General features: G+C 38.3%; 1 protein-coding gene across 5 annotated transcripts in view; it reads left to right on the top strand.

Moving 5' to 3' along the window:
• Window positions 1-20,736, top strand: part of LOC122082594 (nuclear pore complex protein NUP160) — a 109,023-nt gene extending 88,287 nt beyond the window's left edge. For 3 of the 5 annotated variants that reach the window (XR_006141356.1, XR_006141354.1, XR_006141355.1), the window contains 12 exons: window positions 1,307-1,375; window positions 2,446-2,523; window positions 2,627-2,945; window positions 3,029-3,160; window positions 3,324-3,432; window positions 3,522-3,593; window positions 3,769-3,904; window positions 12,605-12,712; window positions 13,019-13,159; window positions 18,577-18,750; window positions 18,854-18,985; window positions 20,240-20,736. Coding sequence is in view for 1 of the 5 variants with exons in the window: in XM_042650267.1 (XP_042506201.1) it covers window positions 1,307-1,375; window positions 2,446-2,523; window positions 2,627-2,945; window positions 3,029-3,160; window positions 3,324-3,432; window positions 3,522-3,593; window positions 3,769-3,904; window positions 12,605-12,712; window positions 13,019-13,159; window positions 18,577-18,750; window positions 18,854-18,898 (1,383 nt within the window). In the remaining 4 variants the exon portion in view is untranslated. Of the gene's footprint in view, window positions 1-1,306; window positions 1,376-2,445; window positions 2,524-2,626; window positions 2,946-3,028; window positions 3,161-3,323; window positions 3,433-3,521; window positions 3,594-3,768; window positions 3,905-12,604; window positions 12,713-13,018; window positions 13,160-18,576; window positions 18,751-18,853; window positions 19,310-20,239 lie in introns of those variants that run through there. The other 2 variants (XR_006141357.1, XM_042650267.1) reach the window with 2 other exon arrangements.
• Window positions 20,737-21,600: the final 864 nt, after the last annotated feature.

Below are 21,600 nucleotides of genomic sequence, written 5' to 3'. Positions count from 1 at the left end.
TATTATTCATAAATAAGCAAATACTCCATATTTGAGTCCAATAAAAATAGTTTAAAAATCAAATTCCAAAAGGATATAAAGTCAACCCACCAGTCCAAGAGCAAAAATTGGATTTTGGTTTTAGGGGCGATTTTCAACTTTAAATTCTGGGGTTTTTTCTCAATTATGAAAATTTTATAAATTCTATCATGTTAAAACATTGCTAAAAACCAAAAGTCCGGTAAAATAATCTTTTGTTTTGATATCCTGAAAATTATTTTCATTCAGGCAATTTTAACAGCATTCGCGCACTTAAAAGTAAGTTTGACCGAAGTATAACTTTGTCATTACAACTCAGATTTAAATAATCTTAGACTTTTTGGAAAGCTGGTTTTGTGTTATAACTAATACTAAAAGTTTCATGTAAAAATAAAATCATTTGACCAGTCAAACTTAATATAGAATAAGAACATTTCTCTAACTGTTGATTTTTTATAACTTAATATGACTTAATGTTAATTTTTTATGATTTAATATGGCTAAATGTTGTTTTTTAATGACTTGATGTTGCTTAACTTGATTTTTATGATACAAGGTATATATAGCTTACTAAATAATATTAGAAAATAGGGAAAATAAAAAATAACACTTGGTCTCCTTGTTTGCCTTAAGGCGGGCGCCTTCTCGCCTAAGCGCTTAGACTACCCCTCCACCGCCTTGGTTCACCTTGGCCCATGACAACTATGGTTTTGAACAACTATGGTTTTGAATATTCCTCCAGATTTGGTGCTGTATTTCCATGTGTATAATCAATCAAGCTCTCACATATAAATAACTTGTTGCAGTATGCAGGAATGGTTTTGCTTCCAGCTTGGCTTCTTTTCTGCAGATTGAGTTTTTCTGGATTTTCAGTCTTTTCTATAATTTTTCACGATTTATTTAGGCTCTTGGGGTTTGGTAGATATAATTTAATTGTAATTATGCTTATTCTTTTGAATGAAAAATTCGTACTTTTTTGTTGCTTTAAGGAAAAAAAATGGTAAGTAGAAACAGACAGGGCAGGTTGTAATAGGACTCTACTGTTTACAAGTGCCTGCAAGTTGCATATATATTTGTTATGAGTCTTATGACAGCCTGAATGTTTCTTCTTTTTTCCTGGGAAGGTTTATGAATGCTATGTGAGTTTGTGTTTTGAACAGTTTGTGCAGTGACAGGGATACCATTTAATTGCCTTGCCACTAATTCTTTCAGTATATTATGGGAAACGGAACTAAACCTTGTTTCCTAGTTTGACATGTAATAGCGCTGCATTTTTTATTTATTGCAGACTCTTTGTGATGGTCAACTACCATTTATTGGGTTAACAGAAAAGTTGAGGCAAGAGCTTGTCTGGAAGGTATGTCTAAGTGACAAGTTGTTATCCTTTATGAGCTTCTCCTCTTGAACCTATTATTTTTCAGTAAGATTGTTAATGTCACAAGGATTTGTGAACTTCATCACTTGCCAATTACAACACAGGGATGGGTCAACCAGGGGTGAGACCAGGGGGACCATTTAATAGGGTAGTGGTGAGAGGGTGAGGCCTAATTTATTTGAAAGGTATGAACGCCCCCTCCCGCGTTCCTTGTAATTTGGAATTTTTGTATTTTAGTAAGTGGACTGAAAATACACCCTAATTTTTTTTTTATTAGATGTAGTTTGAGTTAAAAAAGGAAGCTTGTTTGGTGGGCTTCTTAGGTAAGGTAGGGCGTGGTTCTCTAGGAGACCTCCTAAAGTGGAATATCTAATGCTTTTATTTGCCACATGGACAGAGTTGGCATTCACAATTTTTAGGCAGGTTGTCCATGTCACCTTCACTAAGTTTCAACATGAAAGTGTTGTGCCTTATGGCACAAGCAACGCATAATTTTGGACAAGGTCATATGATGATTTGGCTTCAAAATTTACACAATTGCCACTGACATAATCTCTTATATATCTAATGGTAAAAATACCTGCTTTGGTTTCCATTCATCAAGTACTTACTAAAAATATAACAGGAGAAAACCCAATAAATAGTAGACCAACTGCCCATTTTGAGACGAGATATTTGGCTGTAAATTATCCCCATCTCCAATGGTCAGATTGGTTACATTAGCCCTTTGAATGATGGTAAGAGTATATTTGAACTAAAGATAACAGTAAATACTAGCCCAAATTAATGTCTTAACTAGACTTGAATGGGGTCTTAAACCAATTGATTGCCTATTGACCCCCCCAAAAGGAACATAAAATGGCTCTAGCTTTGGATGGAAATCACAACCATCTTATTGGTCAAGTTTCAGCACCAAACAATTAGGGAAAGTATCCCAAAGTGATGTGGATATTACAAAAAGTTCCACTAGATTCCATTATTATTAAATAGTTTTCTTGTAATTATATGAAACTTTAAACTACATGTACTTGTTTGCGCTGAAATTTGACAAGTTAGGTGAGTGTTGGGCCCTCTATCACTTGGACCCGCCCTCAGTTGCCCATGTCGTCCATGTCTGTGACATGTCAAAGGTGTGTAATCTTGCGACAGAGTTTACAAGCCCTTGTGCTGTTTATGTTTTTCCCTCATTTTATATGCGGTTAAAGCCCTATGGACATCTCTTGAACTCTGCAGGCCGAGCGCTCGGATTCTGCAGCAAACCCAAACCCGTACCGATTGCTTTATGCTTTTGAAATGCATCGAAACAACTTTCGGAGAGCAGCTAGTTACATATACCGATATTCAGACCGTCTGAGAACTGAAGCAACCTCAAATGCACCCCAGCAGATTCCCTCGACTCTGCAGGAGAGGCTTAATGCACTCTCTGCAGCTATCAATGCTCTGCATCTTGTTCATATTGCATATTCTTGGATTGACCCACAGATTGAAGGTTACTCTTGCCTGGATGAGCACCATCCAAGTAAAAGGCCTAGAAATTTTGTAGACAAGAGCTGTAAGTGTTAACATTCATTCACTGTTTTTGATTTCCATAATTGTGTGTTTGTTAGTCAACGACATGTTGTAACAAATTTGCAGCTATGGACAACAATGGCTTTCAAGCTCAGGGACTGCAATGTTATATCGATATTGAGAAAATAGAGAGAGAGTTTCTATTGACATCAGCTCAATATTTACTTTGGCAGGCAAATATGAAATCACCATTTACAGGTTAAGTTTAAAATTTTCAAAGTCACTTGGAAAAAAAGGGGTTTTCTTTCATAATATTTCCGACTCATCAATCCACAATTTTCTTTAAAGATTGACTCTCTCTCTCTCTTTCTCACACACACACACTCTCTCTCTCTTTTTCTCTTTGTGTGTGTGCCTTCAGGTAATCAAGTACTTCCATTAGATGTTGTGGATATGCTAGTCCTGACAGACTTATATGATATGGCATTTACACTTCTTCTGAAGTTTTGGAAAGGTTCAGGATTGAAGAGGTTTGAATTTAGTGTGCAAGCTTTACATGTCCATGCCTTAAGCGTTTATTTACTTCCTATGTCTGAAATTTATAAAATGATTCATGCAGGGAGCTTGAACGAGTCTTTGTTGCTATGTCAAAAAAATGTTGCCCAAATGGAGTGGGTTCCCCATATAGAGGGTATGACGGAGGTTTCATATGTGTGTTTGAATTAGTTTTTCTGTTCTTTTTGTGTTTTGATGCGCTGTCTGGCCAGTTCATTTCTGAATATTTTTTTTTTTTAGTAAAAATTATTGAAACCAAGTCACCCCCAGGAATCCTGACAATAATGTGAATATTTTGTGCTCGTGTTCAGGAATGATATCAGAACACATGGTCTTCTGTTGGCATCATCAGAGGATGAAACATTTATTCAAAGTCCTTTTCATACATGCCATTCTACTCATCAGTTGAGAGTGCTCTCTCAGTGGGAAGCGCTTGAAGTTTATCTGGTGCGTAAATAATGTAGTCTCATTGAAGCTTCTCCATCCTAAAATCTGCTTATACAATGGCCAATTGGATGAAATAACCACTCAAATTTTCATTTACATTCATGACAGAGCAGCTTTTCTGAGGAAAAAGGAATAAAGGTCGCAACAACAATTTAATCATCATCATCATCATGATTATAAGGAATAATGATGATGATGATGATAATATTGGCATTAGGCGAGCCTTGTTGCAATGTTTAAGTTGTGCTATTGTAACCTGTTGGTTGCAGCACTCCTGTGAAGCAGGGGGTAAGGCTGCGTACATTTGCCCCTCCCAGACATTGGAGTAGTGGGAGCCTCATGGACTGGGATGCTCTTACATATATATATATATATTTTTTTTAAAATAATATTGGCACAAAAACAAAAAGTAGTTGCTGATGTTGTAGAGGCCTTGTGAAAAAGAAAAGGGTGAGGATGGGATAGTAGTGCATTGGAGAGCATGCAAACATGCGATAGGGGTCAAAATGTGATGAGGATTTTGGTGCTCACAAATAAGTTTGAATGCAATGGTGGGATAATACTCCATTAGAGATCTTCCTTATGGTGTAGGCCTAGTTTCTGTATGATGAGTGTTAGGTTAGGTGGCCTTATTTCTGTTGTTTTGTACTCTCTCTTTTTTATCACCTTCTGCTTGAATCTCTCTTCCTTGTAATAAAACATTCTGTTGTTGACAGTCCCAAAAAAAGGGGAAACAAAACAAAAGGCTGCACAACTTGAGGATCTATTCTCGCCTGAATTCCATCTTTCGGAGTTTATTTTCTTCTAAGTTTAACAACTTAGTTGTACCTTAGCAGGCAGTTTTATGGACCAAGATTGTGAAGTCTTGTCATATAAGACATAATTATTGAAGCCTGGAGGGCATGCTGATGTAACTTTTTAGCCCTGTATCAGATCCCTTTGTTGATGTAGCTGTTTCAATGCGTGCTAATTATTCCTACAATTTCTCTATGTAACAAGTATGATTTCCTGACACAATTCAGGCCTACTGACTAAAACCAGGTTTTGACTGAGACTAGGCCCCCAGATAGAAAAAAAAAAAGAAGTAATATATATATATATATATATATATGAAAAAAAAAAAACCCCCGAAAACCTGCTCAAGAATCATGTAGAATCGAGAGTGACTCCAAGCAAAGAGAAAAGAGATGAATTTTTGGCTTCCATTATTAATAAACCTCTATATATTAAGTCTAAAGTTAAAGCTAAACCCTATTTTTGATTCAACATCCTGTCTCTTCCCCATATTTTGCACAACCTCAAAATTTTGCGAAACCCCAAAATGTTTTGAAACTACAAAATATCGGTGGCTTGAAACCGAAAATTTCATGAAACCATGAAATTTCAGTTCAATCTTGGAAGGCTTCACTGCTGGTTTCGAGGCACAAATGGCCAAATTAGATCCCGAAATTTTTAGGAAAACACCCTATTTCAGGCCCTCTAGACATAGTGGAGTTCTTCGCACTTGTAATATGTTTCAGCAAAAACAGAAACCAAAAAGGGAAGAGAGAAAGAAGAAGGGATCTTGCACAAAAGGTTGAGAGAAATAGTTGATGCCTCTTCCCTATATTCACTCACATTAGATAAAAATAAAAGTAAGATTACATAAGTGCCCTTCACTAACACCCAATACACATGTTGCTTAGTTCACACCCTATTTCCCATTCTACCCTCACAATATGTGCTCTCTTTACACTCACTCATGCTAGAGAATAAATGTCATACATTTCTAGCTTGCTCAAATGGGTATGAAACTGTAGTGAGTTATTCCTTGTGAACAAATCGTCTAGTTAACCCCAAGGGGGTAGTCGAGTTGGCAAGGGACCTTTGCCTCAGGAAGCATGTGGTTTTGAGTTCGACTCCTCTTACTTCCTTGGGGCCACTCGTATGGGGGTGTTTAGTGCCCTTCACTGCTTTCAGTGAGAGTTGAATGGTTCTCATTCAACCCTAGTATGACCTGGCCCATGCCGTTGTGGGGTCAGTATAGGCATGCTGGACTAGTCAGGCCGAAGGCTAGGCCGCTAGGGTACCCATCATTAGCAAAAAAAAAAAAAAATCGGCTAGCTCCTCAAGGAGCGTGTGGTTCTGAGTTCGACTCCTCTTACTTCCTTGGGGACACTCACATGGGGGTGTTTAGTACTCTTCACTGCTTTCAATGAAAGTTAAATGGTTCTCATTCAACCCTTGTATGACCCGATCTATGCGGTTGTGGGGTCCGTATGGGCCTGCGGGACTATTCAGACCAAAGGCCTGGATACCGCTAGTTAAAAAAAAAAAATCAGCTAGCTGATTTATTGTTTTCATAAAGCGAGTGCAAATGTAACCCGAGTCAATCTTTTCCTTCATGAAATGTCAATCAACTTTGACATGTTTTGTATGATCATGTTGCACTAGGTTATGAGCTATGCTAATGGTAGGCTTGTTGTCACAATACAATCGCATAAGCCCCTCAGCCTCTAACCCCATCTCTTGGACTAGTTTCTTCAACCTTTATGTGCAATGGCTCTAATTTCTGCCTATGCACTTGTTGTAGGCCTGTAGCCACAACAGATTGCTTCTTCTCCAGGTAACCATATTCCCAACTACGAAGTGTTGGATGTTGGACCATGTTGGGTCCAACCCCATGTGGAGATTGGGTGTTGGGCCAAGTTGGCTCCATATCTATGTGAAGTCATAGTGCCATATGAGTTGGTAAGCAATTTCCTTAGTGGGTTTCAATCTAAAAAATCACTTTTAAGTGTGTCGTGTGTTTTCTCTAAGGAGAGGGAAAGTTACAAGTTTACTAGAGAGGAATAGGTTTAGCTTGGTTGAGAAGCTAAGGAGAAGGTGTTCTTGAAGCTCTTAGAGAAAAAGTGCAGAATTGTTGTAGGAGGTTTACTCTCTTGGTTGGTCATTCTTGAGGGCGTTTGTGTGCTATTTCTATACTCTTGTTCAGCTGGTTGAACGTAGCTACAGTTTGTGCATTCAATTGGTCTCTCCAAGCTTTGGAGATGCATTTTCTTTGGCTATTCAGAGGTAAAGGAGTAGCTCTTTCTTTGTTTTCTTCTTCTTCCCCCTTTTTTTTTTAAATGAATAAATAATTCATTACCAAGAGGAATATACAAGGAGAAAGGGGGGGGGGGAGGGGGATTTGGAGATCACAAAAATAAAAAAGGCCCAAAAGAGGGATACAAAGGCCAAGAGGTCAAACTATAGGGGGGACATCAAGAGGGGGGATGATGGAAGGGGGGAGACCCCAGGAGAACGATGAGCTTGTTCCTTAGGTTATTTCTGACAGGTCTGTGATGGATAGTGCCTTGGAGCTGACTTCAAAGAAGATGGCATTCAAAATCTTGTCAAAAGAACGAGAGTTGGAAGTCCATCTCTGGAGATTGCGCTCCATCCAAATATGATTGATTGCTGCCGCAAAAATGAGCTTCCCTATTGTGTCGCATATGGTAGAACCTCTGATAGTCATGTCAATCCAGAGCCACTCTCTAGACAAAGGAAAAGTGGGTCTATAGGACGGCCAAATGGATCTAAGGGCCTTCCAAACAGAAGAGGAGAAGGGGCAAGAGAAGAAGTGGTGGTTGACATCTTCGGTTCTATTTCAACACAGGAAGCAGGAGGGGGAGGCCTGGATGTGTCTATGGATAAGGAAAGATTGGGTGGGGAGGCAATTGGAGAGGGCACGTCAAATAGTGAAATTGTGGCGAGGGATGTGACCTTTAAACCATGCGGCTTTGTGTTAAGGAGCAATCAGTGACTTGATATGAATAAGTTTCCAAGTTGAGGCTAAAGTGAAGGAGACCGTAAAGGAAGGCGTCCAAGGAGTGGCATCTTGTTGATGTGTGAGGTAACCTTGTAAAGTCTTTTAAGTACTTATTCTTTCTCAATCTTGTTGTGAATCTCAAATTTTGGGCATAAACTTGAGAGGTGAAATATTATAATCCTTATTGTTTTTAGTGGATTGCTCTTAGAGTGGTTTTTCTCCACTTTGAAGGGTTTTCCACATTAAATATGGTGTTTGATTAGCTTGTATTTGCATGTTCCTTTTGTGTTTTAGTTTCTAATTGCGTCTTTGACTCACACAAGTGGGCAAGTTTTTCCACACATCTTCCCAACAAGTGGTGTCACAGCTTGGTTGGATTTATTTTAGTAATTAAAGATGGATGGAAATACATCTTCAATGATGATTATTTTAAACGGAAGTAAATCGTTGATTTGTAAAGTCAATATGGTAGACCACCTCTAAGCAAAAGACCTTTATTTCAAAATTAAGGAACGGTTAAGAAACCAGAAGCATGTTTGATGGTGATTGGAAGAAATTGCTTGCATTTGGCAATGGTTGGATGATGTTGTGTTCCATTATGTGTCAACGGAAACTAATGCAAGTTCTTTGTGAAGAAATTGCATTATTTGTATGAAATGAAGACAGTTGGAAATAAGGCATTTTTAGTCTGTGAACTTAAAATTTAAAGAGAATGGGGGCCAGTTACAAAACACTTGAATCAAATGCAAAGCATTATAAATCAGTTGGCAACTATGAAGATGGTATTTGATGATGAGTTAAGCATTGTTGTTGCTAAGTTCATTGCCTGAGAGTTAGGAGACTCTTGTTGTATCCTTTAGCAACTTGGCACCCAATGGTATTATTACCATGAATCAAGTTACAAGCAGTTTGTTGAATGAAGTGAGAAGAGAATCTTCATATTCCTCCCACCCATATGCTTTGGTTACAGAAGAAAGGAGGAGATCAAAGCATAGAGAAAATCATAGCCGACGCAAATCAAAAGGGAAATCCAAATTATAAAAAAAAAGAAAAGAAAAGTGTCATTATCATAAGATGACACGGAAAATGAAAAAGAATTGTTGGAAGTTAAAAGAAAACAGAAAGGTGAAAATAGTGGGAGGATGAAGCATAAAGTTACAATAACACTCCTCTGTATGAACCAGCCAACCAGGGCAAAGGACTGTTCCAGAGTAGGGAAGGGAGATCTGATACATGGGCACGAATTTGATCATATTCAACATTCAAACCAGACAAAAATCATACACCCTGATTTTGTCCACATGCTTAGTATAGGCAGTAATGTTGTCAACAATTGCAGGGTGATAATTTGCAAAGTGATTAAGCTCATACCACAGACTTCGAAGTTCAACATAGTACTTGGGCACAGAGAGTTCCTGCTAAGTAATGGTGCGAACTTTCTTGTGAAGATCAAATACATGAGCATTATTTCTTATTTTTCATCCATATGTTTCCTTGGCAGCTGCCAAGATCTGAGAAGCAGTTTCTAACAACAAAAAATCCTCTGGAAATAGAATGATGATAGAGTTGAACAGAAAAGACATTAGTGATCCATTTGTTCTGAGGGGTACCCTCTTCAGAGGTTTTTTTTATTTGCCTGCGATGTGTCCAGAGTGAGACCTCTGCCAACAATTGTAAGGGAGATAGATCTAGACCATATGAGGTAGTTAGTACCCTCTAATTTCACAAAACAAGCACCAAATGGCATGTATTCACTGTGACCTTGTCCATCAGATCCTAAGGTTGTAGTAGTTACTTCAGACATGATGGCACTGAGGAGAAATCGACAATGAATGGAAGAAATACCAAATCTTCAAAACCAGTTGTCAGAAAGAGCCCAAATTTGGATCAAACAACCCTGTAAGGGTAATGAATTACTTCAAAATTTATCAGATTTTGATGAAGAATAGGTCAATAGGAAAATTAGGGTTTTAGGAGAAAACCCTAAATTTTTAAAGAAGATGAGGATCGCACACACAACCTTGGCAGGTAGGGCCACAGGGATGGTTGATCTCCTCTGTAGGGGTGAGGAGGGTCTCCTGCAAATATCAACTGATTCTAAGGGAGGGAACCCTAAAATCGATAGGGAATTTGGGGAATCGCAGGTGAAAATGGGTTCAATTTTGCAAGCGGTGATGAGTTCTTCTAATTTTTCTTTACTTGATCTTCAATGGGTGGGGATTTGATCTTAAAGTAGGATGAATCAAACTCCAAGAAGGGAAGAATAAAAAATTGTAGAGAGGAGGGGAAGAACCCTAATCGATTCTTCCATGTTTTTGGGTTTAAAATCTTGTGGTAATATAAAGGACAGCAACTAGATTCATTTGAATCACCTCATTAGTGCTGCCCTGTGGAGAATTAAGGAGACAAAGGAAGAGGAGAAGGTGGAGGTTAAGAAGGAGATGGAGGTTTGAGAGGATGGAGGCTTGCGATTTTGGAAGAAGAAAAAGGGAAGGCTGAAAAAACCTAGATTAGAAAATTGGCTATGATACCATGCTAACAGCCAAACTTGGTAGAATGCTTGAGTGAATAATGTGATTACTCAAGCCTTTATTTATAATAAACAACACAAAGGAAAATTACAAGTATGCCCCCTTTCCACCACCACTCATTACTTAGGGTCGGTGGAAGGGGGAAAAGCCTGGAATGCCCCTGCGGCATTGATTACATGATTCAACCGTTAACCAACTTTTTTTTTTTTTCAGAAATTTTAAAAATATTTAAAAATAGAAAATTGAATTTGGCTCCATCAAGCATAGATTGTGCTACGATATGTAACATATAAAAATTGAACACCAATCACCAAGTATGTATCCAATTTTTTGTAAAAATTATTTTTTAGGAACAATGATATACCTTCAACTTTGAATCTACACTAATCTTCCAAGAATGTTGCAAATCACAATAATCCAAGTTTTTCCAACCCTTCTTGTCGAAACCACCAAAGTGACCGTCTCATTTGTAACATTTTGATTTATATTCATGATGTACCAAAACAGAGAAATTTCGACCGAAAGTTTGCAAACCTTACATACTGTTAGTAATTTCGTTTTGAGTATTTTGAGACATTTATTGAAACTGAAATAATTTGCTAAACTTTGCAAAATTCAGCAAAATTTTGGAACAATGCCTCATCCACATCAACCTTAGAGGTGTTGCAATGAGATGTGGCATATCAAATCCATTGAATTCCTAGTGTGGGTAACTGTGATACTGAAGTGGGTCATTAAACTTACTCTGGTCTCAAGAACAGTATAGACAAATATAAGCTTGCAGATAACTGTTGGATTGTTTAAGCCTTTTAGCTTCAATAAGAAACATAGCCCTTTTGGCCAAATGCTGGCCAAGGAGAAAGATTTTGCCTCTCGACAGGTAATGGAATTGGGTAGACTTGTCCTTTGGCGGTAAGTCCAGTTGTGATATTATGGGTAAAAGCTTGCCTTTGGTGCTGCATTCTATCACATCTGGATGGATTGTAATCTTAGCCAATGGACCCCCAACTCCGGGACCCTATTGCAGATCTTGGCCCTCTATTGCTTTTGATATTAGATGCAAGCTTCCCTTTGCCTCTTCACAGTGTATGGATTCCCCTCGGAATAGGTTAACTATTGATTCTTTGGGCCTTCCATTTCTTTGTATCCCTCGCCTGCTCCCTCTAGTTGAGGGCTGTGGCCTTCTGCATCGCTCTTTTTCTTTTCTTCCCCTTTCTTGGGGGCCTTTGTATTCTTCTTCTTTCGTTTTGAATTAATATACATTCAAAAAAATAAACATATTACTCCTGGTTGGGCTTTAAAATGTTTTTGCTTCAAAATGTCTCCTCATGCTTCTGACTTTTGAGTATGTTATCAAGAGGTTTGACATTTCAATATCTGTGTATGATTACTTACAGACCTGTCTATAACTTGGTATGGGGTCCATTTTGTATATGGATTTTACATGCCATATATAAGTTTGCAATATGAAGTAACAATATAATAATAGATTCCAATGTATTGGTTCATTTAGGTCTTGGTCCAGGCCATCCAATTTGACCGCAAGTATGTTCTAATTGAAAGTAACTGTTTGGTTTCTGCACATGTTTTGGTGATATTCACATTGTTTGTCATGTGTGAAAATTAATGTGTAGAACAGCTTCTGTTATAGTGGTGTTGCACAGCTTAGAATCATAATATTGAAGAGTTTGTCTTTGATTCTCTCTTCCTAAAAATGCTCCCTTTTGAAGAAATATTAGATGGCTTTCAAAACCAGGTGGATACTGTTTGGATGTGTGAATCAGCCTGGCTTCTTGGTTGGGTGATTGTTCAACTGGTGCAATCATCATGCCACCCCGCTTTGCTAACTTTAGTAATAGATGACAATATTAAGAATGATTTCTGTCAAGCATAATAACTGTATATTAATTACTGATATTGGGCATACATATATCATATTTTAAGATCCAAAATGGTTTCATATTCTGAGACCTTTATCACTAGAAAATCTCTAATCCTTGTTGCTCCATGAAATGGTCTAAAATTCTGATTGAATTTGTGATCACTGATCATATCGATCTACAGTTTTGGTGAGGCCTAACATGCAAACTCCATAGTTTGTCCCTATGAACCAACCAAGAAAAGGTAAGAATGAAACTGTAATGCAGTGGTTTTTCCCTTTATGTCTGGCCTTGCGTTGGTCAGCATCTCTTGGTCTATGGTTGACTATAAAATTCTGACTTTATTATAAGATGACTCTGGATATCTTATATTAAAACAAAGAGGGGGTTAACTTGTAACTTTTAGATGGTGGAATTATGGAGATTTCTTATCTATTTCTGCACATTATATTCAAGGTGCAGTCTTAATTGTTTTCACTGCAATAATCATTATTTTCAGGAAAAATATAAGAAGTTGCACCCACGATTACCTGTCATTGTTGCTGAAACGCTACTGGAAACTGACCCTCAAATTGAATTGCCTCTTTGGCTAGTACATATGTTCAAGGTAAATTTCTCTAGTTAGAATCTGCATAACCAATTTATGTTTCAGATTTGCAGGAATGTGATGAATGCTGCATTAGTAGTGTACAATTATGGGAAATGCCCTATTTGTGGGTGCATCTCTCTCTCTCTCTCTCTCTCTCTCTCTCTCTCTCTCTCATACACACACACACAAGCACATGAGTCATTTTTAAGTAGATCACATTCAGTCTGGATATGTGGCATGTAGTTCTCCCTTTAGATTGTGTTTTCTAGTTTCATCATTTATGGATTGCAATATCATCTTGTTTTTTGCTCATGTGATGCACAGGGTGGTAGAACGGCAGTCTGTTGGGGGATGACTGGACAGGAAGCAGACCCTGCATCTTTACTTCGTCTATACGTTGATTATGGCAGATATGCAGAAGCCACAAATCTGGTCCTTGAGTTTATAGAGTCCCTTGCATCTCTTGTAAGTTGTAACTACCACCTTTTATGCTTCCAGTCAAATCAATGTTTACTGTTACTGAGAATAGGGGAAAGTAGGACTGGTTTGCAGTAAATTTGCTTTCGGTATTGAGTTTCTCTTATAGCCTTGTCACTTTATACGTCAATGTTTTTCTGGATGATGCAGATAGTACTTTAACCGCTAGAACAAATATTCTATAGACTAGAATAATTGAAATTATATCATTGTGATGAAGGCCAGAGAACTTTTGTCCACTCTTGGACAGATTTCTGGATGGCAGGTTCCACACATGGGACATCCGACATCCTTCTATTTCTTTTACAATTTTGTGTTTGTTGCGGTTTTAGTTGGATTAAGATTTAGAATTTTATTTGGTTTAGGAATTTTAAGTGTTAAGTTCAGTCCCAATTAGAGTGGGAATGGGTTGAAGACAAAATAGGGTTTAGGATTTGAGCTTTCCTCTTTTATTTAACTGTGGTTGGATTCTTAAGTCCCAACAATATTTCCTAGTTTGAGTAAGAAGTGACCCTTGTTTTCCAGCTGTGGATTACAAACTTGTGTGATTTGTTTCCCTTTATCAAAGTGAAGATGGTAAATTACTAATAAGAGATGAGGACAATAAGGAGAGATGGAAAGATTATTTCTACAATGATGTAGATCAATGCAGCAGATTTGGCATTATCTATTGAAGGAGGAGAAAGAAGGGTCGCGACCAAGGGTTGAACCATCCTACTGATGGGCTTGGTTCTCCCAGTTAGAAGTTGCTTCATTGTTTGCTTTGAGTCCCACTACGAGTTGGAGTTTTATGTTTATGTTTGTTAAGTCCTGTTTGGTGTTTTAATTTGTTTTTAAGGGCAAAGATGTTAATTAGTTAGTAGCTTAAGTCCGAAGCTAAGTAGGAATCTATTATGTCTTGTCGTATTTTTAGTAGAAGCTTAAACGTCTATAAAAAAGGCATTGCTGTAACTTTTTTCCTCTAGACAATTAATGAATGATATTTGCAGCAACTTGCTCCTAAATTCTGAGAAAGAATTCCTCAACAGCTGAAATAGCTGTGGGTGAGAGGTCCGGGCTGAGATAGCCATCCCACCCACATCTTTCTCATCTGCTTTCCCATTTTCTTAATTTGGTTTGTGAGAGAGTGATATGAGAGTTTTCTATACCAGATTAAAGACCTGCAGCCACATCTGATTGAAAAAGCAGAGAACAGTCTCAGACAGGTTTGAGATCAGCAAGAAGAAGCTAGGGTTTGAAGTTCAGTTTGAGTGACATTTCTCCCCTTCCAAGAACCTGATCATTTTGGGTTTTGTTGGCCACCATATGAGAGAGACTCGACCCGTAGTTGGTCTCCATCTGCCAGCTGAATCTTTAATTACAGCCTCCTCTTCTAGTTTCCTATTCCAAAACCTCCAAATCAAGAACACCTAGATCTCCCAATCCATCCATCCATTCCCCAAGATGTTTTGGGGTTTTCATCACCTCCACTTGACCCACTTACCATCACATTATGAATCTTCCATATCAAACCGCGGGTTACCCTAGTTTCAGCGCTGTTTTGGGTTTCATCCTAAATCTGATTTCCAGATCTGTTTGTTATTTTGTCTGTTTCCGTTAGAACTTTGGGAACATTTTTGGGGTTATTGATCTCTCAATATCCCTTACATTAAATTGGTATCAGAGCTATGGCTGAAAGCTCTGACTCGACAAACATGACTAACAATCTCAGTTTCTGTCCAACAACTTACTGAGTGGATGACTACTCTAGAAGAAAATCAGGCTCACAAGCCCCACAGGCAGTTACTCCTGCCATTTGTGTTCAAAGGCTTAGAATTACCCTACAACCAACCGGGTGTGTGTTCAATAATGGTTCCTATAAAGGGGATGAAGAAGTTGACGTAAACCCTCATCAAGCCGATGATAAACACACGGTAAAACTGGATTTGAAGGAATACGATGGAAGGCCTGATCCAATAGCTTTTCATGATTGGCTCCATGCCTTGGATGACTACTTCAAGTGGTGTCACTTATCAAAAGAACGTGAAATACAACTGGCTGCGAAAATGCCCACTGGGATTGATACAATGACATATGGATCCACAAACTTGGGATGATATGAAGTTTTTTCCCATTTGCTATCATCGTTGTCTGCATGATCAACTTAACACCATCCAGCAAGATACCATGACAGTTGAGGAGAACATTAATCAATTCAACCAACTAGTTCGGCGAACAGGTGTTGAAGAGAATGAGGGATCAGCTTATATCCTGTTTCAAATTGGGTTAAGGCATGATATTCGAGACAAGATTGGTGTGATTGAAATTTGAAACCTAGATCATTGTGTTGAAAAGGCTTTAGATGCAGAGGAATTGATCAAAGCAACCCCACCGGGCCACGTCGTTACAACAACCTGTCAACTGAAGGAAGGAAGCCATTCACTCTTACTAGACTTAACCACAACCCTACCGGAGTTTCACAAGTCACATCAGATAAGAGTAAGGCATCCATGATCGGAAAGGAGGCACCGGGGACAACATGCTATCATTGTAATGGTATCGGACACTTCGCCAAGTTCTGCCCAAAAAGCGGCAGGGCTAAATCCATCATTATTACGATCAAATCCAACCCTAAGATGCTAGTTTACAAGCCCCAACTTGATGATGATTGGGCTGTAAGAAGGTGAGGGAATGCAGTAATGAACCTGAAGGTGAAGACAACAACACCCAATTTTCTATTAATGTGGTTTCTGAATTTCTGGTTGCGGAAGCCAAAGGAGAAGATTTGAGGCGTCATTCCATCTTTTATACACCGATAATCAGCAGGCCTAAGGTAGCTCAAGTTATTATGGACAGCGAGAGTTGTGTGAATTTTGTTTCATATGCTTTCTTTATTGACGGGCAACTCATGACTGAGCCACATCCTCAACCATACAAGGTATCCTTACTTGATAGTAATACAATGGCTTTTAATCAACGTTGCAATTTCAAGCTATGAAGAAAATGTATGGTGTGATGTGCTCCCAATGGTGTTAACTGATGTACTACTTGGGAGGCCTTGATCTTTGACAACAATATCCTGGTGGGTGGAGCCAAGAACCAATGTTTCTTCGACTTTCAACGGCAAACCCCTCATCCTGAACCCTCTCAACATCCTACAGATGAAACCTAAGTTGAGAGCAGCCCAAGTGAAGAGACAACAGATTTTGAAGTCTATTGAAAAGACTCCATCCAAAGAGACAAAGAAGCAACTTTCAAAAGCTAGTAAGCACAAAGAACAGCCATCCGATGATAAATTACTAGTGTTACTTCATCGTGATTTTATGGCTGCAAGTGAGGAGATCGGACTGATACTAGCACTTGTGACCAATATAGTAGAGCCAGAGAAGAAGTAACCTTTCGTAAGCTAATAAGGGAGTTACTAGACGATTTCTCATATTTGGTTCCTGATGAGTTACCTGATGAGCTGCCACCTTTGGAGGACATCCAAGATGCTATTGGTCTAGTGCCTGGATCAATCTTACCAAATCTGCCCACTTACCATCTCAGCCTGAAAGTAGGCAAGGCATCAAATCTAGATGAGGTCCCAATAGAAGTGTGGAAGAGATTAGGAATTTTCGGGTTAGCTTGTCTAACCAAGTTGTTTAATAAGATTATGAGCACAAGAAATGTGCCAGATGAATGGAGAAGCATTGTGGTTCCGATTTATAAATAATAGTGATATTCAGAGTTGCAAAACTATTCAGGCATAAAACTAATGAGTCATGCTATGGAATTATGGGAGAGAATTATTGAAACTCATATGAGATCCAAGCTCCATGTATTCCCTTCCCTGTGTGCCTGCACACCTGTAGAAATAGATTGTTTGTAGATTTTTAGGGTCTTCCTCTTTTTTTTCACATGCTAATTGCCCCCTCCTATGCAAGGGCAGGGTCATGTAAGTTGTAATTTTGGTTTATTATTCTTCTTCCTCATTTTTCTTCTTAGAGTTTCCTTCTATTTTCTTTTCCTTTGGTAATGGTTTTCTCATTCAACAATAAAAAGGGAAAAAATAGTAAGAACGAATTTAGTTTTATGCCAGGAAGATCCACAACAACATACTATTACTTAGGAGACTCATAGAAAGATTTAGAGATTGCATGAAGGATCTCTTGTGGTCTTTATTGACCTGGAAAAAGCTTATGACAGAGTCCCTAGACAGTTAATTGAAAAGAAGTGTTTCAAGTAAATATGTGGACATAATTAAATATATGTATAATAGTGTGGTGACTACTGTAAGTACTGTGGGGATTAGGATAGTGAATTACCCATTTCAATTCGGTTCATCATAAATCTTTATGAAGATAAGAATATTAGAGACTTCAATGTGGTGAATCCAGGGGATGGGCTCTCTTACCTATCATCAACTTTGTTTCAAGCAAGCTTCTTCCTCCGGTCAAGTCATAAATCTTAAAGAATGTAAAAAAGTTGGAGAAGATGGGGTTAATCGAGGGGCAGGTGCTGACAAGTTTATCTTGAGGAACCAGAATGAGAATGTGGAGGTAAACTTCCTTGAGAAAGGACAATGACTTGAGAGAGTTTGGCCAAGCACTCTTGAAGTGGGGAAATAGGTTCATGTTTTTTTTTTTCAGAAGAAAATGGATTTTGCATTGATTTTCTCTTGGGTTAAGATATTTATTTTGGTGATTGGGATAAGGGGGATTGAAGATTAAAATTCTTTATTGGTACAAAAGAGATTTTACTCCAAGGTGGGGATAAGTTTTGGACTTTTTCTTTTTTTGGGTGGAGGGGAGGGGTGTGGCTGGTTATAAAGCCATCCTACCTCTGTATCTGAGTTTGGTTTTGGTTTTATTTATTTTATTTTCTAATTCTCTTGACTAAAATCTTAGGATGTTGGGTTCGGGCTAGGTGGGTTCCCCTCCCCCCCCCCCCCCCCCCCCCCCAAAAAAAAAAAAAAAATTGTATTTTCTTCATTTATCTTCTATGAATAAAATTTCAGGGTCCGGCCAAGGGTACCCAGATAAGTTTCTGGTTTAAAAAAAATTGTGGAGGGGAGGGGTGGTATTGGTTTTTTGTGGGGTCTTTGTTTTGTGGGTGGTGAGGAATTTTGTGTAGGATCAGTTGTTGAGTTGGTTTTGTGGGTGGTGAGGAATTTTGTGTAGGGTCAGTTGTTGAGTTGTATGATGACTTCAACGATTTGTGATAAGGATACAGAAGTTTACTTTCTTTCAACCAAATCTGTCATAATCTGTTTCAAGCTCATAAGTTAATACAGAGCAGTGAATGTGAAAGACTTTAGATTCTTTTTGTTTCACTACTAATCAAATATGTTTAGTCTCTGCTTCTCAAATTTTTTACTACATTTTATATGGGCTCTGTTTTTCCGACATGTAGTAAATGAAGATGTTGCTATTAATTTTGTACAGAGACCAGCAGATATAATTAAACGGAAAAAGATATCTGCTGTTTGGTTCCCATACACTGTGGTTGAGCGCCTATGGTGCCACCTGGAAGAGTTGAGCAATGCAGGCCAAATGAATGATCAATGTGACAAACTCAAGAAGCTGCTACATGGAGCTCTGTTGAACCATCTCACACTAGTATGTGCTCCTTTCATTCATTTTCTTTAGATAAGATTTTTGTTCCTATGTAACTTGATCTACGGAAATTATATAAGATTTCTGTTTTCTCTGGTTTTTGCAGATGAAGGTGGACTCACATGATGCCCAGGGGTCTGCACTCTGTTAAGAAGCTTCAGGAAGTTTCTTCTCTGTTGGATCTAGATCCAGATCTAACACATCATAGAAATGAGAGCAAATATAGATTCACTTAAAGGTTGACACATTTTGACCTTCGTTTTTTACTCTGTTTCTGAAATAGGTCAAGGAACTCTAGCAGAAATCTGGTGAAATGCTCATGTTTAAGATTATTCACAGTTCACTGATACAGTGAAATTGTTTGGAAAAGCCTTCTACCTCTGACTGGTGACAGCATTAAAGTACATCACTGTCACCCTACTCACTCATGTCAGTGTAGGCAATATATGCTTTTGGCTAGGCTTCAGCTTTACAGGATATTGTATTCGAGTTGACAGACCTGTGTTTTGTTTCATCTGGTTCTAAATACCAGTTAAACAGTATCATATGGGGTGCTTTTTTCGACCTCTTTGTATTTGAATGCTAAGGTTAAAACCCAAATGACCTTGTTACCACAGCCACTGGTTGGGTCATCATCTTCTACCAAAGATGCCAGGTTTCTTAATCATAAATAATGTACTTTGTTAATAAAGCATCTAAACTTCAAGCACGTCAGCTACACCTCACAGAAGGAAAACTAATGAGATTCCACGTAATGAGGCACACAGATGACCCTCAACCTGGCCTTCAACAATTGAGAGCAGCGATGTCAGGTCTACTTGGAAGAATCTGCGCAACACCATTACCTGGAAGAACTACAAACATCAAGTTGCTCATAGCTCATACTAGGTGCTTAAGCACTAGAAACAATTTTCTTGGACATAGCCAAGCGGTTTTGTCTCCTCAAAACTCAGAATCACCTGGGATTGGAGTCCAGATAACAGAGCATTGTGGAGTGGTTGCAGGAAACCTATATTACTTGTAGGTCTGTCAACATTCGGACGAAAAAATTCTGCTATGCTTAGATAATAAGTATTCTGGATAACTCTTATAGCATTTAAATTTATAATACCAAACAATTTGTGTGCAGTAGTTAAGTGTTTGATCGTAAGCTAGATAGAACACATTGTCAAACACTACCCCACCACCACATGGTGGTCTAATGGCTACAGTGGAGGCTTACTGTACTACTCTACTGAAGTACTACATGGTGTGTTACTGTACTACTCTACTATATTTGTATTTCACGGTGAATGTTTCAAAACCTTAAAACCCAAGAGATCTTGTTAACAAAACCACTCTTTGGCTCATGTGACCAAATACAAGTTTGATGAGGTTCCCCACTCCCCCCCCCTGCCGCTCTCCCCATCCTGTTGTACCCTGAAAGGTACTGTGTTGTGTAGTATTTTTGGAAATGAACTTGTACTTATTGGCGTCATGTATTTTTTTACAGATTAAATGTCTACATCAAGTGTCAATGATAGGAACCTTGTTGGACTAAAGTGTAGATGTGATGGAAAAGCTGGTGTGAAGATCTCAGTGACCGTGGGTAATCCAAACAGTATTTTATGGCTGTCAGACATCATATATGCAAATACTTCTCTTAGTGTGATCCCATTAATGCACCAAGAACAGTGGAGTTTGTGAACACAGAAGAACCAATAATTGTTCCCATTCATGATTTGGAAGAGTTGAAAGAGATTAAATGAATTGGAGAGGTTTAATGGGTCACTAAAAGCATCAATAGTTCATCCCAATCCTGATTTGGAAGAGTTGAAAGAGATTGAATGAATTGGAGAAGTTTAATGGATCACTGAAGATTGTCATTAGTTTTCTTTGTTGGTGTCTTTGTAGCAATAATTGTAAAAAAAGTTTGATGACCTTGATCAATGTTTTTGGTACTTGAAAGGGAACACATTCCAGTTGTAATTAAGTACTTAGCTTTTGTTAGACCTTGTGTTTGAGTAATTTTTATCTACTAACTTTAATCAAACAAATATATTGGAAGGACCTGGAAAGTTAAAGACAACATTGCAGGACATGGAACATCATATTCACAGGACCAGTAATGCATTCATATCAAAAACACCGAAATGCATTTATTGATGAATATCTTAAGACTTATATTTTCAAAATGGATAGCATTTGTGGACATACAGGCCAACATTGCAGACCTGGAAAGGAACTAAAATCTAACATCATTAAAATGTAAACAAGGAACTTCATACAGCAACCATCTTCTTCTCAAACAAGGAACCCATTGTCTTATCACCACTCACATCCAACATCACATTCAAATACAACCTCATTGAAACTCCATCATCACATTCATAATGCAACCATTGAAATAAAACCCATTGTTCTGTCACCCAAGGACCTGTCATAATACAACCATCACCATTCAAATAAAACCCACTGTTCTCTCATCCATAAACTTGTCTTAATACAGCCATCACCATTCAAATAAAACACATTATTCCCAAACCACTGCTCTCTCATCCATAAACCTGTCTAAATACAATACAGCCATCACCGTTCAAATAAAACATGATTGAAATAACACCCTTTGTTCCCAGACAATTCAAATCCGTTAGTAGAATCGGGTAGACCCGGTTCTCTTTATGTGAAACGCTCATATGGGGTAGGCTCCAACCCGCTAGGGGTTAGGAACCGTAGTTGGCCAAATCTATAAAAATATTAGTCTTTCCCTAAAACAAAAGAGTTGAATTGAGATCATAAGCTCAGCCTCTCTCTCCAATGTCGCCTTCTTGTCTCTATTATCTCCTTGTGTGTGAGTGTCTCCAAGGATCTCCA

Source organism: Macadamia integrifolia, chromosome 6 (genome assembly GCF_013358625.1).
Source record: "Macadamia integrifolia cultivar HAES 741 chromosome 6, SCU_Mint_v3, whole genome shotgun sequence".
NCBI lineage: Eukaryota > Viridiplantae > Streptophyta > Magnoliopsida > Proteales > Proteaceae > Macadamia > Macadamia integrifolia.
The sequence above is the reverse complement of the archived record's forward strand: the minus strand, read 5'-3'. Positions and strand labels throughout refer to the sequence as shown.